General features: G+C 55.7%; 1 protein-coding gene across 2 annotated transcripts in view; it reads right to left on the reverse strand.

The window, feature by feature from the left end:
- Positions 1 to 22,195, reverse strand: part of Bicra (BRD4 interacting chromatin remodeling complex associated protein) — a 61,242-nt gene that overhangs the window by 5,485 nt on the left and 33,562 nt on the right. For both annotated transcript variants that reach the window (XM_023704577.1, XM_004644384.2), the window contains 8 exons: positions 19,444 to 19,544; positions 17,880 to 17,925; positions 17,747 to 17,789; positions 16,114 to 16,179; positions 11,045 to 13,012; positions 10,367 to 10,543; positions 404 to 1,063; positions 133 to 304 (listed from right to left, as the gene is read on the reverse strand). In XM_023704577.1, coding sequence (XP_023560345.1) covers positions 133 to 304; positions 404 to 1,063; positions 10,367 to 10,543; positions 11,045 to 13,012; positions 16,114 to 16,179; positions 17,747 to 17,789; positions 17,880 to 17,920 — 3,127 coding nt within the window. In that variant the 5' untranslated portion in view covers positions 17,921 to 17,925; positions 19,444 to 19,544. The remainder of the gene's footprint in view (positions 1 to 132; positions 305 to 403; positions 1,064 to 10,366; positions 10,544 to 11,044; positions 13,013 to 16,113; positions 16,180 to 17,746; positions 17,790 to 17,879; positions 17,926 to 19,443; positions 19,545 to 22,195) is intronic.

A 22,195-nucleotide genomic window follows, 5' to 3' on the forward strand; every position in this document is an offset into this window, starting at 1 on the left:
CGGCCCTGGTCACCCTGACCTGGACAGCCAGCCCAGCCCCCACCTGCCCATGGTGCCAAGGCCCGGTGATGCCCAGCACCAGTACATCCCAAAGCTGTCAAACCCACCCCCCTCTAGCACCATGTCCCCTACCTGCAGTGGCCAAGGGTGCTGGTGCTGAGGGATGGCTGGAGCTGGCAGGGGTCCCAGCTGGGGCTGGCCCACCGACCAGCACAGAGGCAGTGGGGTTGGTGAGGGGCCCCAGGCTGGTGGAGGTCTGAGGGGCACCTGAGGCCTTGCTCTGGAGGATGATTCCGGACGGCACCTGAGGAGGGAAAGGTGGCTGAGGGGGAGGGGGCATGGCCAGGTGCACCAGGGCCAGGCAGGGTTGGGGTGCAGGGTGGGGGGGAACCCTGCTCCATACCTGGTGAAATCTTTCGAGCAGAGCCTTCGGCTGGGGCAGCGCTGGGAAGGGGGTGGTCACCATCTGGAAGGTCCGAGGAGGCGGTGGGGGGGGAGCTGTGGGCTCAGGGACCAAGTGGAGGGTCGGCGGAGGGGTGGGGGACTTGTGGGGCCCCTGGCCCGGTGGATACTGGAGTTGGAAGTCAGAAGGCGTAGGGGCTGGCAATCTGGTGGGTGTCTCGGAGGCAGCGGCCACTATGGAGGGGGTGGAGGCTGGGGGAAGGTGGGGGGCCGTGGTACACTGCAGCTGGGGGGCTGGGGGGAGAGGGCCCTCAGGTGGCTGGGATGGGGGGCGAAGAGGGGGCTGGGGTGGGCCAGGTGCCGTGGGTGCAGGGGCGCCAGGAGTTGGGGCAACGCCCAGCTGGTTCTGGATGACAAAGATGCTGGGCAGAGTGGGGGGTGGCTGGGGCGGGGGGCAGGGATGCAGGGTGGGCTCTGAGGGTGGGCGGGACAGGCTCTGGGGCTGGGATGGAGGGCGGGAGTGGGGGCGGGAGGGTGGGCGGGATGGAGGCCTGGCGGGGTGTGGGGAGGGCAGGTGGGGACTGTCTCCCAGTGGGGCCTGGTGAGGTAGTGATGGGGACGAGGAGGGGCCAGGGCCCTTCAGTGGAGCGGCTGCTGGGATCTGGGCGGGGAGGGAGAGGGAGGGGCGGGGTCAGAACCAGCCCAGCTCCAGTGGCTACCCTTGCCCCCAAGGTTGCCCTGACCCAGTGCCTACCTGCATCCTGGAAGCCACCCCTTCCCCTTCCAACACCCACCATAGCCCACCCATCACCGCATCTCTCTGCCCCCTCGCACCCCCACCCCCGACAAAGGGGAGCCCTCTGCATGGGGCAGCAGGAAGCGGGCGGCAGCCGCGGGGGCAGCAAGCAGAGCGAGCAGGAGCAGGCAGCCCCAGTCCAGCCAGGTCAAGGCAGATAAGACACCAGCGTGGGGCCGGGGACAGGAATGGCAGCGGTGGAGTGGGAGCTGGGTGCCGGCACGGAATGTCAACCCCTCTGGGGTGTCCAGGGCCAGCTCCTGTGCCTGTGTGTCTGCAGCCCAGGTGGACACCACTGAGATGACTGTGTGCAGGACTCCCTGACGACACAGGCAGCCAGTCAGCCACCGCACTGACTCCTGCGGCCCTGACAGTGGTGTCTCTTGGACCCACTTCCCAGATGGAAGGCAGAGGCCAGGGAGCCCAGAGGACCCATCTGGTCTCCAGACAGGGAGGGTGGCACTGGATGAGGGCCTTGCTCCATGCCTGTCACCCACCAGCCTGGTGTGACTGACCAGCACCCACCTGACTGGGAAGCCCCAGCTCAGAGGTCCCCCAGTGCACCCCCTCCTCACAGTCACCACTAGCTTCGCCGGGAACCTCAGCCTGGCCCTGAATCACTTCTCAAGAATGAAGCCCAGAACATAAGAAACAGCCTGGCCGGGGTGGGACACCATCTGCTGCAGGGCACGCGAGACACCCTGGCCCTCCTCATCCCCATCACTACCTCTCCTCACGTGGTATGTCAGGGCTGCCCCGGGCCTCCAAGGTGGCCAACCACACTGGCCCCAGGCCAACTCCGGAGTCCTGTGGCCTGGGACTTCACAGGGCTTATGACCTTGGGCCTGGGGCACACCCATGTGTGACAAGGGATACTGGGGAGGGTGGACCCTGGTACATGAGCCCAAGAGCCTGTAGGACAGTGCTGCTGAAGACCTGTGCATGTGCACACGCGTGTGCTGTGTGGCGCTTGTGTTCACACCCAGCGCCGCCTGCATGTTTGGCAAGCCCTCTGCCACTGAGTCTCATCTCCAGGCCAGCTAACGATATTTTTTAACTTTGTTTACCCTTTCCACAAAGAATAAATTTGAAGAATTTAAGTCAAAGAATAAATTTTCGAAGATTTCAAAAGAGAGAAAGGGTGTGGAGGGTGTGCTTCACTTGCATGAGCCATCCACTCTCAGGAACACCCACTGTGGGAAAATTCACAGCAGGAACCGGGGACAAGGACCGCTGAACTCCGCTGCACATAAGAACAAGTGCACCTGCGAGCTGCTCTGCCCTGAACACCTTTCCCCGCGAGCTCGTTAGAGGGCGCTAGGAGTTACACTGGCTTGTGCACGGCGGGTATTGCAACTTTACAGCGGCTGCGCTAAGTATGCCAACTTTGGTAATAGTATGCTGGCTCAGTAAGCGAACGTCCTTGATCCCCAAGGATAAAAAGCTGCACTAAAATATTAAGGGATGGAGGAACGCAACGCCTGCAACCGAGTCCCAAAAGATTCACGGGGGAAAATGTGCATACATAGTGAGAGTTGAGGACAATGCAGAATTTTTTTTCTTTTTGTTTTTTGGGTTTTTTTTTTTTTTTTTTTTTTGCGGAACTGGGGATTAAACTCAGGCTTGCCAGGGAAGCCCTTCTCCCACTGAGCCATCTCCCCAGCCCCAAAGATGTTAGGTAAACAAGGTGTGGTGGCACATGCCTGCTTAGTACTTGGGAAGCACAGCCAGGAGGCTCACTCATCACATATAAAAAAAATTTTTTTGATGGAACCAAGGATTGAACTCAGGCCCTTGCCCTTGCCAGGCAAGTGCTTATTCTGAGCCATCTCCCTGGCCCCTTGTTTGTTTTAAGACAGGGTTTTGCTCAGCAAGTGCTCCCTCAGCAGGAGGTCTGCACCTTGTCTAAGGTTAGCCTGGGCTACATAGTAAATTCAGCACCCTGTCTCAAAAATAAACAAACAGGGGACATAGCTCATTGGCAAAGCACCTGCCTAGCAAGTGCAAGGTCGTAGGTTCAATTCCTAGAAGCAAAAAAAAAAGTTGGGCATGATGGCACAATGCCTATAATCCCAGTACTGGGGAGGCTGAGGCAGGAAGATTGCAAGTTTGAGCCTAGTCAGGCAACTTAGCAAGAATTTAAATTAAAAAAAAAAAAAAAATTAAAGGCTGAGGATAAAGCTCAGTGTGAGGCCCCGAGCTCAAGGCCCAGGACCACAGACATATAGTCCACAAACTTATGTCTGCAGCAAAAATGACACACTGCTGGAAAGATCTCTTGTTCAGAGAACACATACAGCTCAACTCATACATAAACACAGCCTCTAGAAATCACTAAAGGTAACAAGCAGATGAGAAAAATGGGGCAAGGGATGCCATGAGATGGTGCACAGAAAAGAAAACACAAAGGCTCCAGTCTTTCAAGACGCATTCCAGCAACTCGCCTTAGCAGAAACAAGCCCTAAAGCGCCGCAGGGTAACTGACCCCACTTGGAATGAGCTGCACATTTAGTACCAACACCTCCGTCTGTTACCCCGGGGTCTGCTCCAGATCAAGGACTACAGTTCAGAGCGGTCACTCAGTCACACATGGACATCAGCTGTGACTCAACAAATGGGATGTCAGGAAGGGAGCAGGTAAACACACCTGGCATGGGCGTGCGGTGTTTGGGATGGGCTGGCGTACAGCCCCAGCTTACCCAAGTCAAGGCAGGGTGGACGCGGCAGCACACACCTGTGCTCCTGGCTAGGAGGCCTACGCAAGTGGATCACAAGTTCAGGCCAGCCTGGGCAACTCAGGCTGAGAGGAGTCTCCAGCAGCCCCGAACACCCAGAGCTGAGGAGGGGCCTACGGCATTTTGGCAGTGTTCACTGGGGAAATGATTCACAGTGACACACACAGAGGTGCCGGGAAGTCGGGAACTCTTGGTGAGCTGCCTGGCAGATAACACGCAGCCTTTTGGGAACACGTGGGAGAGAAATGTAGACCGCTCTCTGCAGTAGGTTGCTCACACCTAACCAGAACTGGAAGGACTTTTTTAAAAAAATGAGTTATTAGCCAGGTGTGGTGGCTCACGCCTGGAATCCCAGCACCCAGGTGGTTTCAGCAGAACCACGAGCTGGAGGCCAGCCTGGGCTACACACTGAGATCTTGTGTCAAAAAACAAAAGAAATGAGTTCTTGGGGCTGACGAGATAGCCCAGTAGTCTAAAGCGCCTGCTTAGGCAAGCTTAGGCAAGCACACAGGGACCTGGTTCAATCCCCAGCACCACATGCCATGTCAGCCCCGCCCCCAGGGTGGGCTGAGCTGACCATAAAAAAGAAAAAAATAAATAAAGGAAACATTAAAAAAAAAAAAAAAAGAAAGAAAGAAATGAGTTTTGTGGTTACCTGTAGGGGAACAGGGAGTGCTGGGCTGGGAATGAAGTGATAGGTTGGGACATTTTTTCCTGTACTTCAAAACATATTTTTTTTTTCTTTTCTTTTTTTCTGATACAAGATCGTAATTTGGAGTTCAGGCTGGCCTTGAGCTCACTGTGCAGCCCAGGCTGGTGGTCCTCAGGCCTAGACCTCCTGAGTGCTGGGATTAGAGGTGTGACCCACCATGCCTCACCTAAACATATTTGAAATGGTGGATGGGGGGGGGCTTGATGAAAAACTCCAAAATGCCACCCACTGTGTCCACGTGGTAGTATTACAGGTGCCTAATTTTTCTGCTTTGTCCTTTTCGGTGTCTTCTAATTCTTTACATAAGTGATATGATTTTTACAATCTTTTCATTACTAGGGGCAAATACAGGGCCTCAGGTATTCTATGCTAGTGCTCCACCACTGAGCAACATTGCCAGGCCAATCATAAACAGAACAGACTGCTGCGCTGCGGCATCAGTGTTTACTAAGAGCAGAGGCGGGCAAAGCTCACAGCACCTGCACGTGGAGCGCACGGGTGGAGCTCGCTGTGCTGCCGTCCCTGGTGCGGCCCAGCCCTGCCAGAGGCGCCCCTGAGTCTCTCCAGCAAATGCTCCAGGTGGACTGCCTTCTGGATCCTGCAGTCCCTCCAGACGCTACCCTAAGTGGTCAGGCAGAGGGGACTGAATTCGAACCCCACAGTGAGTGCACAGGCGGGCCCCGCACACCCCTGGAGCTGTGTCCTCAGATGGGAAGAGATACAGAGGAGGACTACACAGGTCTGCGAGCTCCAGCATGCAGGAAGACTGAAGCAGGGGCACTGCAAGTCTGAGCCCCGCTTGGCAGCTCAGTAATTTGTGAGACCTCTAGTCCTATGAGAAATGTGATCACCGTGTGCTACAAACATATAAACAAATAAATAAATGGGAAAAGAAAAATAAATAAATAAATAAATAAATAAATGGGTCCAAGAGATGGAGGGAGAGGAAGAATTAAGAACTAAATGTGAGCCAGGCATGGTGGCACACGCCTATAATCCCAGCACTGGGAGTGGAGGTGCTGAAACAGGAAGATCACTGCAGGTTTACAAGTTCAAAGCCAGCCTAGGCTCCCTAGTGAATTCAAGGCCAGCCTGCATTACATGGCAAGACCTTGTCTCAAAAATAAATACATAAACAAATAAAAACAAAGAGAAGAACTGAGCCCATACTGAACATTCACAGACTTTTTCCTTGTCATTACTTGTAAAATAATACAGTATAACAACTCCTTACTCATTGTTTACATTGTGTTAGTTTTTCTCTGTTTTGGAGACAGGGTCCTGCTACCTGGGGCAGGCTGGCCCTAAACTCTCAGCCATCATCCTGCCTCAGCCTTCTGGGTGCTGCTGGCTGTAACCTGAACCTGGGAGAGTGTGAGGGTTACGTGTAGGTACTGTGCCACTGAGCTGGGGCACAGCTTGGCGGAACACTTGCCTACCATGCAGGGTTCCTGGCATCTACGCCAGCACCTCCAAGAAAAAAAAAAAAAAAAAAGGAAAATACTGTGTCACTTTCAACAAGGGACCTGGGCATCTGCGAATGACCAGTACCTGTGCAGGGGTCCAGGACTCGATTCCTGGCAGACACGAAGGACCCGTTACATGGCAAAATCCAAAAAAGACATCAAAATGAAAAGGCAAGCCGGTGTGGTAGCATGCCTGTAATCGAGCCCTCCGGAGGCTAAGGATTGCTGTGAGTTCAGGGTCAGCCTGGGCTACAATGTGCGTTCAAGGCCAGCCTGAACCACATGGTAAAAACCTGCCTCAAAAAGACAAAAAAAAGACCCTGGGAGATGGCTCAGTGGAATAAGCGCTTCCCTGGCAAGCACAAGGATCTGAGTTCAATCCCCGGTTCTGCCCAAAAAAAGAAGAAAAGAAAGAAGAATAAAGAGGAAGAGAAAAAGATGAAGAAAGAAAAGTCAAACGATAGCCCACAGGGAAACCTGGCCTGCTGTCCCACATGGGCCATCACTGTACAGGGTCCAAGAGATAAACGATGTTTTACTAGTTCGAAAAGTCAGTGTGTGTAAATTAAGCTTTCTTGAACACTCCCAGCCTGTTTATTCCCATGTGGCCCACACTGCTTTTGCACTACAATGAGACCAAGCACCCCACACTTTACTGTTGCAGTGTAGAAAGTTTGCCTGGAAAATAAACACCTAAGAAGAACAAGAGTTTGCTCGGCTCCATTCACACAGAGCCCTTCACTGTGCCTGACCCCAGCCCGAGGGCACCACACAAGTTAGTTTATTTAAGCCTCAAGACTCTATATAAAGTAGCTGCTGTGATTATCACTGATATTTTACAGGTTAGGAAACTGAGGCGCGGAGAAGGGAGCACCTGAGGTCACAGTCTGTAAGCAGCGGTGCTGGGCTCCTGGACTCCCCTCCTCGCTCCCATACCACAACCTTCCAAACTGGTTTCCCAGCTGCACTCGGTGCCCATTAGAAATGGCCAGGTACGGTGTTGCACACCTGAAAGGACTCTGGGAGGCTGAGGCAGGAGGATCACAAGTTCCATCCCAGCCCAGGCGACTTAGCAATTTAGTAAGACCCATCTCAAAGCAAACAATAAAAAGGGCCAGGGATGTAGCTCAGGGCAAAGGCCCTGGGCCCAATCACCAGCAATGCCAAAACAGCCCCACCAAACAGAATAAAACCATGAGTGTGGGCCAGGTGTGGTGGTGCACGCCAGTAGTCACAGCACTGGAGAGGATGAGGCAGGAGAATCATTGTGAGTGAGAGCAACCTGGGCTACAAAGTGAGCTCAAGGCCAGCCTGAAATGTACAGCAAGCCCCTGTCTCAAAAAGAAAACCAACCATAAGTGCCACTTTAGGAAACTTGTTTTGGTGACATAGGCACTTGTATGCATCTGGGACAGTGACACAAGACAGAACAAGGTGGTGACAGACAACAGCAAGGCAGTGCTAAATAAAGGCAGCATATAAAGTTATCCAGTAAGATAATCAGACGACAGACCCTGCGCATCTGCTGTGCAGACACAAAGGGCGAGTGTGCATGCCCGTGTGCCCACACGCACTCTGGGTCCAGAGGTCAGAGGGCACACAGCGTGGGGCCCATTTCATTGCCCAGAACAATGGTTTTCACACAGATCGTTCTACCACCAAATACCCAGCTGTGTGCTCCCGTCCCACCACACTACCTTCTTGGGTATCTTCCACCTGCCCGGCCCTGCCCTGTCCTCCCTGGTTGACATCATTGTGAGACCACTGAGAAGTCTACAAGCGCCACACACAGTTGGCCAGGCAGTTTCGAGCTGAATGATGGGCATGGCTGGTTGCAGACTTGGGCTGTCCCAGAGACAGACACGTGGAGGAGAGATGCAGTGGGCTGCTGGGCCCGCGAGCCCAGGACTGGCTGAGGGGAGGTTACTGTTTCTGTGCTGGGGACTGAACCCAGGGCCTTTCCACTGAGTTACATCCCCTGTCCTTTTGCATATTTTACTCTGAAACAGAATTTTGTTAATTGGCCCATGCTGGGCTTAAATATGCCATCCCCTACCTCAGGCTCCCGGGTGCTGGGATTACAGGTGTGCTCTACCACACCTGGCTCTACAGGCGCTTTCCCACCCCCAGTGATCTGGCTCCATCCTGGCCTCAAGGCCCTTTGGCAACTCAGGACCAGTCCCATCAGTGTTGTCCCTAGAAACAACACCACCAAGTGGAGTGCAGAGGCACAGAGCTGCCATCCAGTGCTCTGGGAAGCTGAGGCATAGGATCACCAGGGCAAAGCACGCCTGGGCAACTTAGTAAAACGCTGTCTCCAAGTTCACGGAAAGGGCACTGAGGCAGCTCAGTGCACAGGCCCTGGGCTCAACCCTTAGCACTGCCAGAACAAAACACGACCCTGGGCTAAGCAGGCTTAACTCATGAACTCCACATTCAGGCTGCTCCATCTCACCCCAGCAGCAGCCTCTGGAGTCCCCGGCCCTGGGGTAGAGGCAGGGCTTCCAAGTGGAGCCCAGGCTCCTCCAGGTCAGAGCCCAGGCTACTGCTGGCCCCAGTTCCACTGGGATCACTCCCACCTCTTCCTACCTAACAACTGGTTCTTTCTCAACCCTAAGATCCACCCTCAGTGTAAAGGATACCCCCCCTCCCAAATGTCTATCACTGATGGGAGAGAAAGGTTCCTTTTTCAGGCCGTCAAGAGTTTTTAAGAGGCGCCGGGGAGACGGCTCAGTAGAATAAGTGCTTGCCTAGCAAGCGGAAGGGCCTGAGTTCAATCCCTTGTTCTGCCAAAAAAAAAAAAAAAAAAAAATTCAAAAAAAAAAAAAAAAGAAAGAAAAGTTTCTAAGAATCCATGTGAAGAGGGCTAGCAACTCCAACTTCAAATCAGTGAAGGACAGCAACAGAAAGTTGCATGGAACACAATCTACACACAGCTCTTTATCTATACAAGCCTGCCAGCCTCATTCACAATAAAACAACTACAAATTCGATCAACACAAGACACCACTTCCCACCTATCAGATCGGCAGAGTTCAGTCTCTCGACAACACTGCAGGAGAACAGGCACAAGCCATATCTTGCTGACAAAGGTAAAACCAACTAACACTCCTATGAGGGGCACTGTCTGTCAGAAATATAAATGCCTACTCCTTCGATCCAGTAGCTTCCTTTCAAAGAAGGCCAGTCATGACGGCACACACCTGTTATCCCAGACTCGGGAGGCGGAGGCAAGAGGATCACCTTAAGTTCAGGACCAGCCTATGCTAAAGAGTGAGTTCAAGGTCAGTTTGAGCTGCATATGAGATCCTGTCTCAAAAAATAAAACAAAGAAGCATTGTCCAGAATGCTGCCCATAACAACACCTTTTTATGCATCTTTGTTCGTAACAGCACAGGACCAAGAGGGACTTCACAGTGCAGTGAGGACCGGCTAGCAAACAATGGCACAACTGTACGATGGGATAGCGCTTGCCACTGAGGGAGCACGGATAGGCAGGAGGCAGCCCGCCAGCAGCTCTTTACAAATGGAAGGGTCAGGGGGCCTGGCCCTAGCTCAGTCCTTTAAGTGGCTGCTTCCACAAAGCTGTCAGCCTCAGGTTGCTGGAGTTCAAACCTCACAACTCTCCCGCTGGCCAAAAGTGCCCTGAAGGCATTCGAGGAACAAAAAAAAAAAAAAACCCAAATGGAAGGGTCAGGAGCCAGAGCAGTTCTGCTCTAGGAGAGCCAAGAGAAGCGGCCTCGGGAGTGGCTGCCCGTTGGGGAGAGGGCACTCCCTGTCACAGCCACGTTCTGCGTTGTTCCTACAGGTCTCAGAAATTAAAATGCTACCTTTAGAGATAACCCCATTCCCTACCATATGCATTTTCTTCTTCTTTCTTTCTTTTTGGAGACAGGGTCTTGCTACATAGCCCTGGCTGGCCACAGACTCACAGTAATTCTCTTGCCTCAGCATCCCGAGTGCGAGAGTTCCAGACAGGCACCACCATGGGAGGCTTCTGCTGAGGGTACCCCGCACCGCTGCCTAGTGCATCAGAGCGCTGAGCTGGTCCTGGCCTCAAGGATGTGTGACCATCATCGGGAGCTACCCAGGAGAGACGGCAGTGGGACCGGGGGACACAGGAGAGCACCATTTCCCAGGCCAGCGCACAGAGGCAGGCAGCGCAGAGTACGAGGAAGAGGAGGAGAGCGGGGAGGCCGCGGGGGCAGGGGGAGGCCGCGTCTGCGCTGCAGAGAAGCTGCTGGAGTCAGTCTACCTGGGGGCCCGGAGCCGGGGAGGCCTGGCTTTCGGGGGCCTGAGGGCCAGGGCCGGCTCCTCTGGAGAGCGGGGCTGCCGAGGCTGGGTCGTGGGCGGGAGGCGCGGCGCCGACTATGACCGCGGCCGGCACAGACAGGCGGGGGCCCTCCGCAGGGAGGGCTGGCTGGCTCCTCTCCTGCAACGGTGGCCGCATGGGGTCAGAAGCCCCCTCCCACGCCCCCCAGCATAAGAGCCCAGGTCCCTACTGGCGTTCTGGGAGCCCCAGAGAATGGAGTGTCAGTCAGCCAGGGGCCCAACAGGCCAGGACCTAAGGATCTTGCTCCATTCTGAGTTCTGTAGGGTTGGCTGACTTTAGCTCCATCCCAGAGCCTATCTCCTGCCCCTGTCTATCCAGCCATACACATCCAGCTCCCTCCCTGAGGTTCCCCTTCTCCCTGCCTGTCAACTGGCCAGTCCTTTCCTCCCCTTCCTGTGGTCAGTCACCCGCCCTGCCAATCTGTCTTATCAGGTCAGCTGGGCCCCTCACCGTGGGCTCCCCAGGGACACAAGCACCTGTGCCACCTCTGAGATGCCTCTGGGGCTGAGCCCCTCCCCAGCTGTCTGGGCTCCCCCTGCTGTCAGCTCTGCCCTCACCCCCACCTCCCTGCCTGCCTGCTTGGCCGGCCAGCCCCAGTACCTGGGGCAGGAACATCTGCAGGGAGTCCTGAGTGAGGATGGCCGCGGTGGCAGCAGAGGCCGGCTGCCCCAGGATGATCTTCTCCGGGCTGGACGCCAGCACAGGGCTGGGCTGAGGGGTGGTGGCCTGAGGTGGGGCGGCGGCCTGGGGGGCGGTGACCTGCGAGGCCTGCGGTGGGGGCTGCTGGAGGCCCAAAGGCAGTGGTGTGCTGACCGCAGGAGGCACCGGAGGAGCAGGTTGCACGGCGAGGACAGGTGTGGCCTCCCCGGTGGCTGCAGCAGGAGTGGCTGGCTGCACCAGCCCCTCAGGGGTGTTGAGCATAGCCACGGCGCTGGGGGGCAGGGTGACCCCCTGGAGGACGGTGGTGGCGGCGGGGCCAGTGGGGGCGGGCTGGCTCTGCGTGGGCAAGCTGCCAGCGGCCAGCGACACGGGCATCTGGAAGAGCGCCGGCTGGCCCACCTGGATAGGTGCGGCTGAGAGGATATGAGCCGCACTGTGGGCCCCGGAGTGAGGGGCCAGGACCGGGCCCAGGCTCAGAGGGCCCGCCAGGTTCTGGTTGGTGAGGATGGGGTTGGCAATGAGCTGTCCACCTGGGTGGGGAGCGGCGGCTGTGAGGATCTGGCCACCCACATTAGCCGGCAGGGCGGAGAGGGGCTGAGGCAGAGGGACAGCGGCAGGTGCACCAGGCAGCAGGAACTGGTTCTGGCCCGGCAGCACGTGCTGTGCGGGGATGACAATGCTGCTACCCTGGTTCAGCAGGTGGACACTCATGGGCTTGCTCAAGGCTCCAGGAGGCTGAGGTGGCGCTGTGCCCGCGGTGGTGACCGGGGGCTGCTTGAAGACATTGGCCTGCAGGGTGGGTGCTGGGAAGCCGGAGAGCACCACATTCTGGCCAGCCTTGCCTGCTGTTGCTGCCATGAAAGTCAGGTTCTGCGGGGCTTTGGGCTGCTGTGGGAGAGCCCCCGGCTCACCCTGGATGGTGAGCGTAGCGCCTGCGGGGCCAAATGGCTTGGGTGTCAGCTGGTAGAGCTTGGGAGGCAGCACTCCGGCGGGCTTGGGCTGGATGGGCGTGGGTGTGCGATGCAGTATCACGTTGGGGGCTGGCACCAGAGGCGATGTGCCCAGGCCTGGGGCAACTGCCAGTGGCTGTCCCGAGGGTGCCCCACTGGCTGCCACAGTGGCAGCCCCTGCCCCTGCAAACACTGAGTTCCCATTGAGTGTGGTGGCCACAGCGGCTGGAAGGCTCTTCTGGATGACTAGGCCAGCCCCCTGGGGGGACACACCAGCTGATGCCAGGGTCACTGGCTCTGAGGGGCCAGCTGCTGAGGCCAGGTAGCCACTTACAGGCACCTGCTTGGCCAGGAGTTGTGAGGCGGGTGGGTTGAGTGCCATGACAGGCTGGCCCACCACCTGGATCGGTGCCAGGCCAAGAGTGGCAGCTGCAGTGCCCCCAGGACTACCATTGGGCAGGCCCTGGAGGCCTGGGATGGGCTGCAGGGTCACGTTGCCCAGGCCCACAGGCTGCAGGAAGGGCTGCACGCTCAGGGCCTTGTTGACCACGTCCTGGGGTGGCACCAGGGCCTGGTGGGTCAGCACAGTGGGTGGGGCTTGCAGCCCCAGCAGGTCAGTGCTGCCTGGGAAGAGGGCCTGGGGTCCTGTGGCCACAGCGGCTGCCCCTGCGGTGCCTGTTGGGCCTGCCCCGCCATCTGCAGGCTGTAGGGTAGGCAGCTGGAAGGGGCCCAGGTCCAGCTCAGCCTCGGCCTCAAGTGTCTGCTCTGTGATGTTGGCCTCTTGCAGGCTCTGCTGAAGGATGTCACAGGGCTGGTCGGCGCCCCCACCTCCTCCAGCACCACCCGCCGTGGCGGGTGAGCCCAGGATGTCATCTTCTAGGAAGTCCAGGTCCACGCTGGGGGCTGGCTGGCTGGGCTCAGGGTTCAGGTGGTTGCCGGAAGCTTCTTGCACGTGGAGCTGGAGGCCAGGGAGGGAGGAAGGGAATAGGTAAGGTTGGCCAAGAGCTGGGCTTGGACCACAGCTGCCACAAAGGACACCTGGTGCCAAGACAGCCAAGTCCAAGAAGGAGCGTTCCATCTGGAAGTGAGGGAGCCTGGGATCAATGCTGGCGTCTGGCTGTGTGACCTGGAGCTTGCTTGATCTGACCTCAGTCTCTCCAGCAGTGCTCAGTGGAAGGGAATAAAAATAATTCACCCCATGGGGCCAGGGAGATAGCTCAGTGGAATACGCGCTTCCCTGGCAAGCGCAAGGGCCTGAGTTCAAACCCCAGTTCCGCCAAAAAAAAAAAAAAAAAAAAAAAAAAAAATTCACCCCCATTTTAAAATCTGAAAAATTTTGTAATTTTAAGACATGCCTGGGGTTGGGGAGTAAGCTCAGCGGTCTAAGTACCTTCCTGGTAAGTGAAAAGGACCCCAGTTCAATCCTGGGTACTGCACGTTGTGCTGGCCCTGCAACCTGGCCCCAAAACCAGGCGTGGTGGTGCATGTCTGTAATCCTAGTGCTGGGGAAGCTGAGACAAGAGGATCACTATGAGTCCGAGCTGCATAGCAGGACCCTCTATCCAATTAAAAAAAAAAAAAAAAAAAAAATCAATTAAAAAAAAAAATTAGCCTGGCCCCAGAGGCTTCCAATGAAGAACTGAGGCTGGGTTAAAAAACAGAATAACAGAGCCATAGCGACAGCTCAGAACCATAGAGATAGCTCAGAGGCATCAGCACCTACCTGGCAAGCACAAGGACTCGAGTTTGATCCCCAGCGCCACACGCTGTGCAGTCTCAGCCCCAGATGCCTAGGCCTGCCCTTTTGGCCCCAGGCATTGTGGCACAAGCCTGTAATCCCAGCACTTGGGAGGCTGAGCCAGGAAGATCTCTGTGAGTTTTTTTTTTTTTTTTTTTTTTTTTGCGGAAATGGGGACTGAACTCAGGCCCTTGCGTTTGCCAGGGAAGCGCTTCTTCCACTGAGCCATCTCCCCAGCCCCTCTCTGTGAGTTTTGACACCAACCTGGGGCTACAAAAGTGAGCACAAGGCCAGCCCAAACTGCATAGTGAGAACCTGTCTAAAAAAAAAAAAAAAGTAGTGCTAGGTGTGGTGGGGAACACCTGGCATCCCAGCACTCAGAGGCTGAGGCAGGAGGATCACTGGGTCCAAGGTCATCCTGGGCTATGTTGTTTAAGGCAGCCTGAGCTACATAGAGAGACCTTTTCCCAAACAAAAAAAGAAAGAAAAAGAAAATCACTACAATAGAGGTGTGGGCCACAACAGCCATCCGTAAGCCCTGGTACCAAATGCAGGAACACAATTTTTTTTTTTTTTTTTGCGGAACCGGGGATTGAATTTTAGGCCCTTGCGCTTGCCAGGGAAGCACTTACTTCACTGAGCCATCTCCCCGGCCCTGGAACACACCGTGTCTTAACTGCCCCTCCTGCTGTCCTGAATGGAGATCTAGGACATGCACCTAGAAATACCAGTACACACACCTGCCCAGCACTCCACAAGCCACAGTAAGGGTGGGTTGCCTTAGCCACTGATCTGTGCCCAGCAAATGGATCTACACCTGTGCTGGATGCCAGACACAATGTACATGCCTGTTATCCTAGCTCTCTGGGAGGCTGAGACAGGAGGATCACACATTAAAGCCTAGCCTGAGCAACTCAGTGAAACTGTCTTCAAAATAAAAAAATAGGGCCTGTGAAATAGCTCAGCAGATTAAAGCACCTGCAAGCAGGCACAGGGCTGGGGAGTTTGATCCCCAAGCCTGCTACCAGCCCCGCCCTGGCGTGGGGCGGGGGGGGGAGGGGGGCACACTGAGAGGCAATTGAGACTGTGCATGGTAGCACATGCCTGTAATCCCAGTTCTTGGGAGGCTGTAAACAGGCGGATCACTACAAGTTGGATCTAGTAGTGAGACCCTGAACACCCTGTAGACCCTTCCCTAAAATGTACAAAAAATAAAAATAACTAAATAAAGGGGAGAGGAGCTGGGGATGTAGCTCAGTGTGACAGCCCTGGATTTAATTCCCAGAACAACAAAAGAAAAAAAAAAAGTTCAAGGGCGGGCTGGTGAGATGTTTCAGTGGTCTAAAGCACCTACCTAGAACAAGCTAAGCTTAAAGCACAGAGACCGCGGTTCAATTCCCCAGCACCACATGCCAGCCAGCCCCGCCCCCTGGTGGGCTGAGCTGGCCACACACACACACACACACACACACACACACACGTAAATAAAATTTAAAAAATAAATAAATAAAAATAAAAATAAAAAAAAGTTCAAGGGGAATTAAAAAAAAAACAAAACCCTGAAGTTGGAAAGATCTTGATCCATACAGAGGGCTCATAGCAATGCCTAGCCTGTGGCACAAATGTGAGGCATGACACCGTCACCGCCACCCATGTTGTCAACAGTAGCTCAGGGAGGCAGCCACTGCTCCCAGCCTTGCACCGGGAAGGAAGGCCCAGGGTCCAAGCCAGTGAGAGGTTGCACAGGGCTGCCAGGATAGGGCTCCCCGCTTAGCCCCCAACCTGCAAGGGCCAGGCAGGGCAAGTGCCCCTACATGTCAGAGGGTGCAAGCACGCACCCCCCACAACAGGTGTGGAAACACATCACCTCTGCACTGGGCTCAGGACTCTATGGCTATGGAAGAATAGAGGTACGACAAGAGCAATAACCACAAAATAATTGATGTTCATGGTTGGCGCCACTGCTGGGTCTATAAATGCACTGTAAGGACTAAAGGTCAATGGCTAAAAAGAACCAGGTGTGGAGTGAATGCTCAGGAAACAACAGTTACAGTGGCAGACAAGGAAGGGGCTGCTCTGGGCTTTGGTCTGAGCTCTGCAGGTCAACAGGTCCCCCACTCAGATCACATGCCCACTGCTGAGTGTTCCCTGGGGCTCCTGGAGCCAGCATCAACCTTAGTGGCCCAGAACTGCACTACACGGCAGGCCCCACTCTGCACCCCCTCCCCCCGTTCTCTGTAGTTGCTGCTTCTGCCTTCATGGGTCGCAAACTCTCAGGGCCCAGGCCTCCCCTCGGGCCACCAGCCCTTCCTCCCACTTACCCCGGGACCTTCATAGAAGGCACTTTGGGCCTCTCCAGGGGCATCCAGGAGATCATCACTGTCCAGCTGCAACGAGACCCACCCCCAAGGTCCAAAGTCAGCAGGGCTGCCCAGGCTCAGCAGTGCTAAGGAAGGGCGCAGGATACAGGAACCTATACTCAGGCTGCAGACTGGGGTCAGCTGGCCGCAAGTTTCTGGCCAGGCATGCCTGCCCCTCCTCCACACACAAGGGCTTAATACCCAAAGGCACCAGCTCTAGCAGGGCTCAGTGCCCAAACAGCACCTAGAGCCTCTGTCCGTGGTCTAGGCCTCCCAGAAGCCTTGCTGGGATACCCAACAGTTTCCTAACTCTGGAACCCCACCCCCAACTCCCCATCTTCCAAACCGTAGTCAGGCACCACCACTCCCTTCTCGTGGCCACCTACGGATCTGGGTGACTCCATCTCCCACCTGGATCCCAGTCTGTACCCCTCACCTCCTCCACAGCCTCCTCCATCAGGCCACTGATGCCTTGGTCCCTGAATTACCAGCTATTTTTCCTTGCAAGGGACAACTCAGCTCCCCTCCCTCAAGGGGGGCCTGGACTTAGCGCCCTGTGCTGCCAGGGACTCTATGTGAGGGAAGCGCACGACCTTGGAGATGCCCCTCAGATCACTGCTCTGGGGTGGCAGCTGCCACAGCCCAAGGACACTCAGGTAGGGCTGCACTGAGGTCCCTGCCAACAGCCACTGACACAGGCCACAGAGGAGGGCAATGCCACCCAAGAGGGCTGTAACCCCCCATCTCAATGGCAATATCCTGACAGCGCCCAAGCCAGAGCTGAGTCAGCTGGCGCGAGGCACGCACACGGCCCCTCAAACGCTGGGTCTTCCGCAGCGGCAGCACTGTGTCCCAGGCTCCACAGGCGCGGCACCTCTGCTGGCCCTGCTCAATAACCCCCACAGCTGTCGCCAGTCAGAGTAGAAACCACCTTCCTGTCTTTCAGCATGACATCCCTTCCTCCACCTGTGTCCCTGCTCTTCCCCTGCTCAGAAAGCCACCGCCACCTGCAGTGTCACCTCCTCAGTCACCCTCTCTGACCACACTAAAGAAGCCCCTCATCCCACTCATTCTTATTGTCTGTCTGTCTTTTTGGAACAGGGTCTCACTGTACAGTTCAGGCTGGCCTGGTGTATTCATTTTCTCTTACATTTATTTTCTCATCTGGGGACTGGATAGGGCTTGTGAATGCTGGGTGAGCACCCTGCACTGAGCCTCCTTAGCCCAAATTTCTTTTCCTACATAGACAAAATTTTTTGTTGTCTTGTGAGATAAGGTATTGCTACATATTGCAGGCTGGCCTTGAACTCACAAGGTAACTCAGCTGGTCCCAAACTAGCAGCAATCTTGCCTCAGCCTTCCAACTGCTGGGGCTACAGGTGGGTGACACCACACCTGGTTGACATTTTTATTTTTTAATCACACTCTGAATGGTGCTTTTCACTGTCACCGTTTTATTAGCTCGTGGCTTCTTCACTGACTAAGGGAATACAGATGGTGTGAGAGCAGGGATCCACCGCTGCCCCGCTCAGCAATCCCTGCTCAGCACAGAACCCAGCCCTGCTTGGCAAGCACTGCTCCCCACTGCACTCACCTTCTCTGACCCATGCAAGAAGTCGTTGAGGGCCTGAGGGTCACTGAAAGAGAAGAAAGGGACACTGAGGCTGTGGGCTGGGCAGGGAGGAGGGAGGGCATCTGAGACAGAGGGCGGGGAGCCCGTTACTCACCAAATCACGTCTAGTAAGCATCTCCCATCCTCATCATCCATCGCCACTGGATGGGTGGGGTCAGGAAGAGGGCGAGGGAGACAAGGTTAGATTGTGGTGGTGTGCCCAGCCCCTCCCTTCAGGGAGCCCCTGCAGGTGCTGGGGCTTCCGCTCCCTTGAGTCCACAGGGACAGGTGGAGCCAAGGCTCATGGCCCGGGAGCCCCCTTCCCTCTTGCCCTCACCCAAGCTCCTAGCCCCTGAGGTGGACAGTGTACAGCCAAACCAGGAGAGCCCTGGCTGCACACAGGCCTGGCACTAAGTGCCCTAGACATGAGGAGTTATGTGGATCCCTCCAGAGGCCATGAGGGGACCAGCCACCCTGCTTTGCCGATGAGGAGCGGGAGGCACTGAAATGGTCACTCTCCGTCTCCCAGCGAGCAGGTCTCAGGGCCTGGCCTGGAACCCACAGTGACCACCCTGCGCCCTGCTCCTCCAATGCAGGCCGTGACCCAGAGGCAGTGTGGAGGGACCTGTCCTCAGGGTAACAGGGTGACGGAGGGAGCTGGGAGCAGCAGGAAGGGCCAAGGGTCTGAGGTCCCGGTGCCCCTGAAGCTCTAGGCAGTGTGACTCTCAAGGAAGGGAGGGGCCACCAGGAAACTGAGGCAGAAGCAAGGGGAGGTCCACAGGGTGGGTGCTGAGTCAGAGGCTGCCGAGCAAGCCGTGAGAATGATGAGGATGAGGAGGGCTAACGTTTGTTGAGCGCTTCAGCCCAATGGGGCACAGTCTAAGCGCATCACAAATGTTAGCACGTTTGAACCCGGGGAGAGGGATGCTCTCCGTCCCCCGTGTCACACCCACGGTGACTGGTGCTGCCCGGGTCTGTCCATCAGCCCCATCCCCCACCCAGCCTCCATGCCTGCCCTTCGTGACATCCCTGCTCCCTCCATCCTTCCGAGCTTCCATTATGGACCCCCCACCCCCAGGGACGAGCAAGGTGTGGACCGCAGGGCAGAGGCACATCCAGGATGGGCTGCCACCCTCCCACACATGTGTGTGTAAGGTCCTGGATGTCACTGAGGCACCTCACAAGCACACAAGCTATGTGGGGTCCCTGCATCCAGAAAGTGCTCTGCCTGTGCCTGGCAACGACCCTGGCCCCTGGCCTCAGGCACACTGTGACTAAGGCAGTCTTAGACAGTGGCCCTGGAAGAGGCAGGGTTTCTCCCGAGTCCTGGCCTGTGGACCCTCCTTAGAAACCCATGTGCATGGGGGACGTTTTACACGCCCAGCCCCGACCCCCCCATGAGATGCAGACAGCACACACGTGCCCTGGGCCACACCATATACGTGACCACCCTGCTCCTCAGCAGCCTCCACTGAGACCCTCCTGTGAGACCCTCATTCTACAACTGGCCTGGGAGTGGCCTGAAAAGGCACAGTCTGCCCAGGGTCCTCCAGGCAGAGGCCTTTAGGACCATCCCAGGGGGTGCCAGGCCTTCTGCCCTGAGCACACATGGGTCCAAGAAGTGTGTGGAAGGGCAGCTGCCCTGGAAGCAGACAGGACCCCCACTCCCACCCCATTACCTGTGCTACAAACGAATCATGAAGGGAAGGTGGGGGTGTCCACTCCAGGTCTACGCGGGGCCCCCAGCTGGGGACTTGGAGAGCGTCCTCTCGGGGGCCAGCTGCGGGAAGAATGAGAGGCTGAATGAGTGGGAAAATGACACGCTCAGTGACAGACAGATGGACAGATGGAAGGACAGACAAAGTGAGGTGCAGGGCCAAGGGCCAGGGCCTGGGGAGGAAGGCAAAAAGTGTGGGTGGAGGGGACAGACAGGAGATGAGGTGGACAGGGGAGAGCAGGAGATGACAGGTTCAAGTTCAAAACCACACCAACTCGCACTCTGTCACGGCGCACCCGAGGTGCGTGGAGCAGCACACTAGAGACCACATCTTGTCACACCCAATCGTGGGCTCGCCACTCAAGTCAGGCCTTGTGAGTCAGACAGCCCTGGGGTGAAGGTGGGGGGCTGCCGGGGACCCACAGTCCTGGGAGTCTCTTGCTGCAACACCCTTACCTAACCCTGACCACTCTGTCCCTGTGGTCTCGGTGTTTCTGTTTATTTTTTAAATTTTTTTTTTCGGTGTTTCTGTTTAAAATCACCTTCTTTAGGCCACACACAGGGTGACCACAACGGGCCATTGGTGAAGGCTTAAATTTTGCAGAGTGTATTACAGAACTGCTGAAAACAGCCCCAGCCTGGAACACACTTGCCCATCGTCTTTGCCTCTTTTACGTCTTTACAAAGCATGTTCACAGAGAGGTACAAGTTGCTGCCACGCGCCACCCACCGGAAGGCAGGTGCATACAAATGTGACAGCAAGTCCTCACCCACGCTATGCATCTGATCTGCCACCATGCCACCTCTGGCTCTTCTCCAAAGTCAAAATGACATGGACAGGAAACATTTTAAATCAATCGAGGACACTGAGGCAGCCACGACCATGTAACTAAAGACATTCATGAAAGAAAACTCCAGAACTGCTGCAGAAAGGGACAAGAATGATGGGGCAGATGTGTTCCAGGCGAGGGGGAAAGTCTTCGAGGATGGATTAATGGCGCGGTCTTTAACTGTAATCAACTGAAAACAAAAGCCATTCACTGTAGTTTTCAGTGACACCTCATACTGCCGATTTGCTTACCCTAAGTTTACAGCTATGGCCTTTTGCAAATGGAGCGGGTCAATCTCCACACATGGAATCTAAGGGTAGTGACAATGAACCATGCTGGGAGTCATTCTCCCCCTGGAAGTCATTACCAGGCAGAGGTTTCTACCATACTACTCTGCAGATGAGGAAACCTAGGCACAGGGTGGGAGGCTGATAATGTGGCCCCAACCCTGTGGTGGGGGAGGGGCAGCCACAGGGACTGCACCCCACTCACAGCCCTGACCCACAAAGCCCCTCTGTCCACAACATCCTTCAGAGCAAGTATGGCAGCGCCACCAGGCAGGGGGACGGTGCTGCTGCATCACCTCATGAATGCCTGGGATAGTTCAGGGCTGAGAAAGCAACAGAGCTACAAGCAAGAGAAAGACAGAAGGAGCGGTGTCCCCTCCTCCTCTAGGGGAAGGACAGGCCAAAGCAAGAAGATCGCAAGTTTGAGGCCAACCTGAACTATATAGCAAGAGCTTGTCTTAAAAAACAAACTAAACAGAAAGAAGAACAAACCAACCCGGGTGTGGTGATGCATTCCTATAATCCCAGCACCCTGTGAGGCTGAGACCAGAGGATCTTAAATTTGAGAGCAGCTAAGGGTGGTGGCACACACCTGTAATCCCAGCCCTCAGGAGGCTGAGGCAGGAGGATCCTTGTGTGTTCAAGATCAGCCTGGACTACCAAGTCAGCTCAAGGCCAGCCTGAACTGCATACTGAAGCCCTGTCTCAAAAAGCCAAAAAGAAAAAAGAAAAGAAAAAGAGCCCTCCTCTCCCAAGAGGCACATCCTGAAACATCAAGGAGTGAAATGACACTGCAGTTTATTGCGGGTGCTGAGGCATACAGACCTGGAGTTCCCTATTCTGCTGCCAGTAGACACACATGGCTGTATCCTTTTATGTTCAAATTTGTTAAAATGAAGGAAATTAGGGCAAGACATGAATAGCTGTTTCTCCAAGGAAAATCTACAAATATGCCAATAAGTCATGCAGAGGTGCTTGGCACGGGTAACCGCCAGGAACAGTCTGAGCCACAGGGCGGCGCCACCGCCTAGCTCAGGACCCGCCGCTGGGGGGATGGCTGGGAGTTGGAACCTGGAGCTGCCCGCTGCTGCTGGGAATCCAGAAGGCGGCCACCACCCTGGGAAACAGCCTGGCGGGGCTCCGAACATTAAAAATAGACCGAGCACATGATCCAGCCACTCCACCGGAGTGAACACGCAGGAGAAGGAGGCATGAGACGTGTCTGCACAGCCAGGTTCAGAGCAGCCTGCACCTCAGGGTCCTGCTCAAGGCAGACGTAGGGATCTGAAAATGTGTTCAATTAAAGGAGATTCCTGAGCTGGGACAGTGTGTAACCTGGGCACAGGTGAGGCCGAGGCAAGAGGGTCACTTAGAGTTCCAGGCTAGCCTGAGCTATACAGCAAGACCTTGTCAGAAAAAAACCAAATGCACACCCAGAAAGGGAATCTGACATGCACCGGGACACCGGGGCATTGCTGGACGCCACGCCAACTCAGAGAGCCTGGTCTGTAGGACACTGCCTGCAGGAGGCTCTGTCCCAGCCACAGGCAGGCAGGGCCGGGTAGTGGCCAGGCCGAAGGGACCTTTGCACGATGGG

This window comes from Octodon degus, unplaced genomic scaffold, assembly GCF_000260255.1.
Source record: "Octodon degus isolate 3935 unplaced genomic scaffold, OctDeg1.0 scaffold00197, whole genome shotgun sequence".
In the NCBI taxonomy this organism is placed as follows: domain Eukaryota; kingdom Metazoa; phylum Chordata; class Mammalia; order Rodentia; family Octodontidae; genus Octodon; species Octodon degus.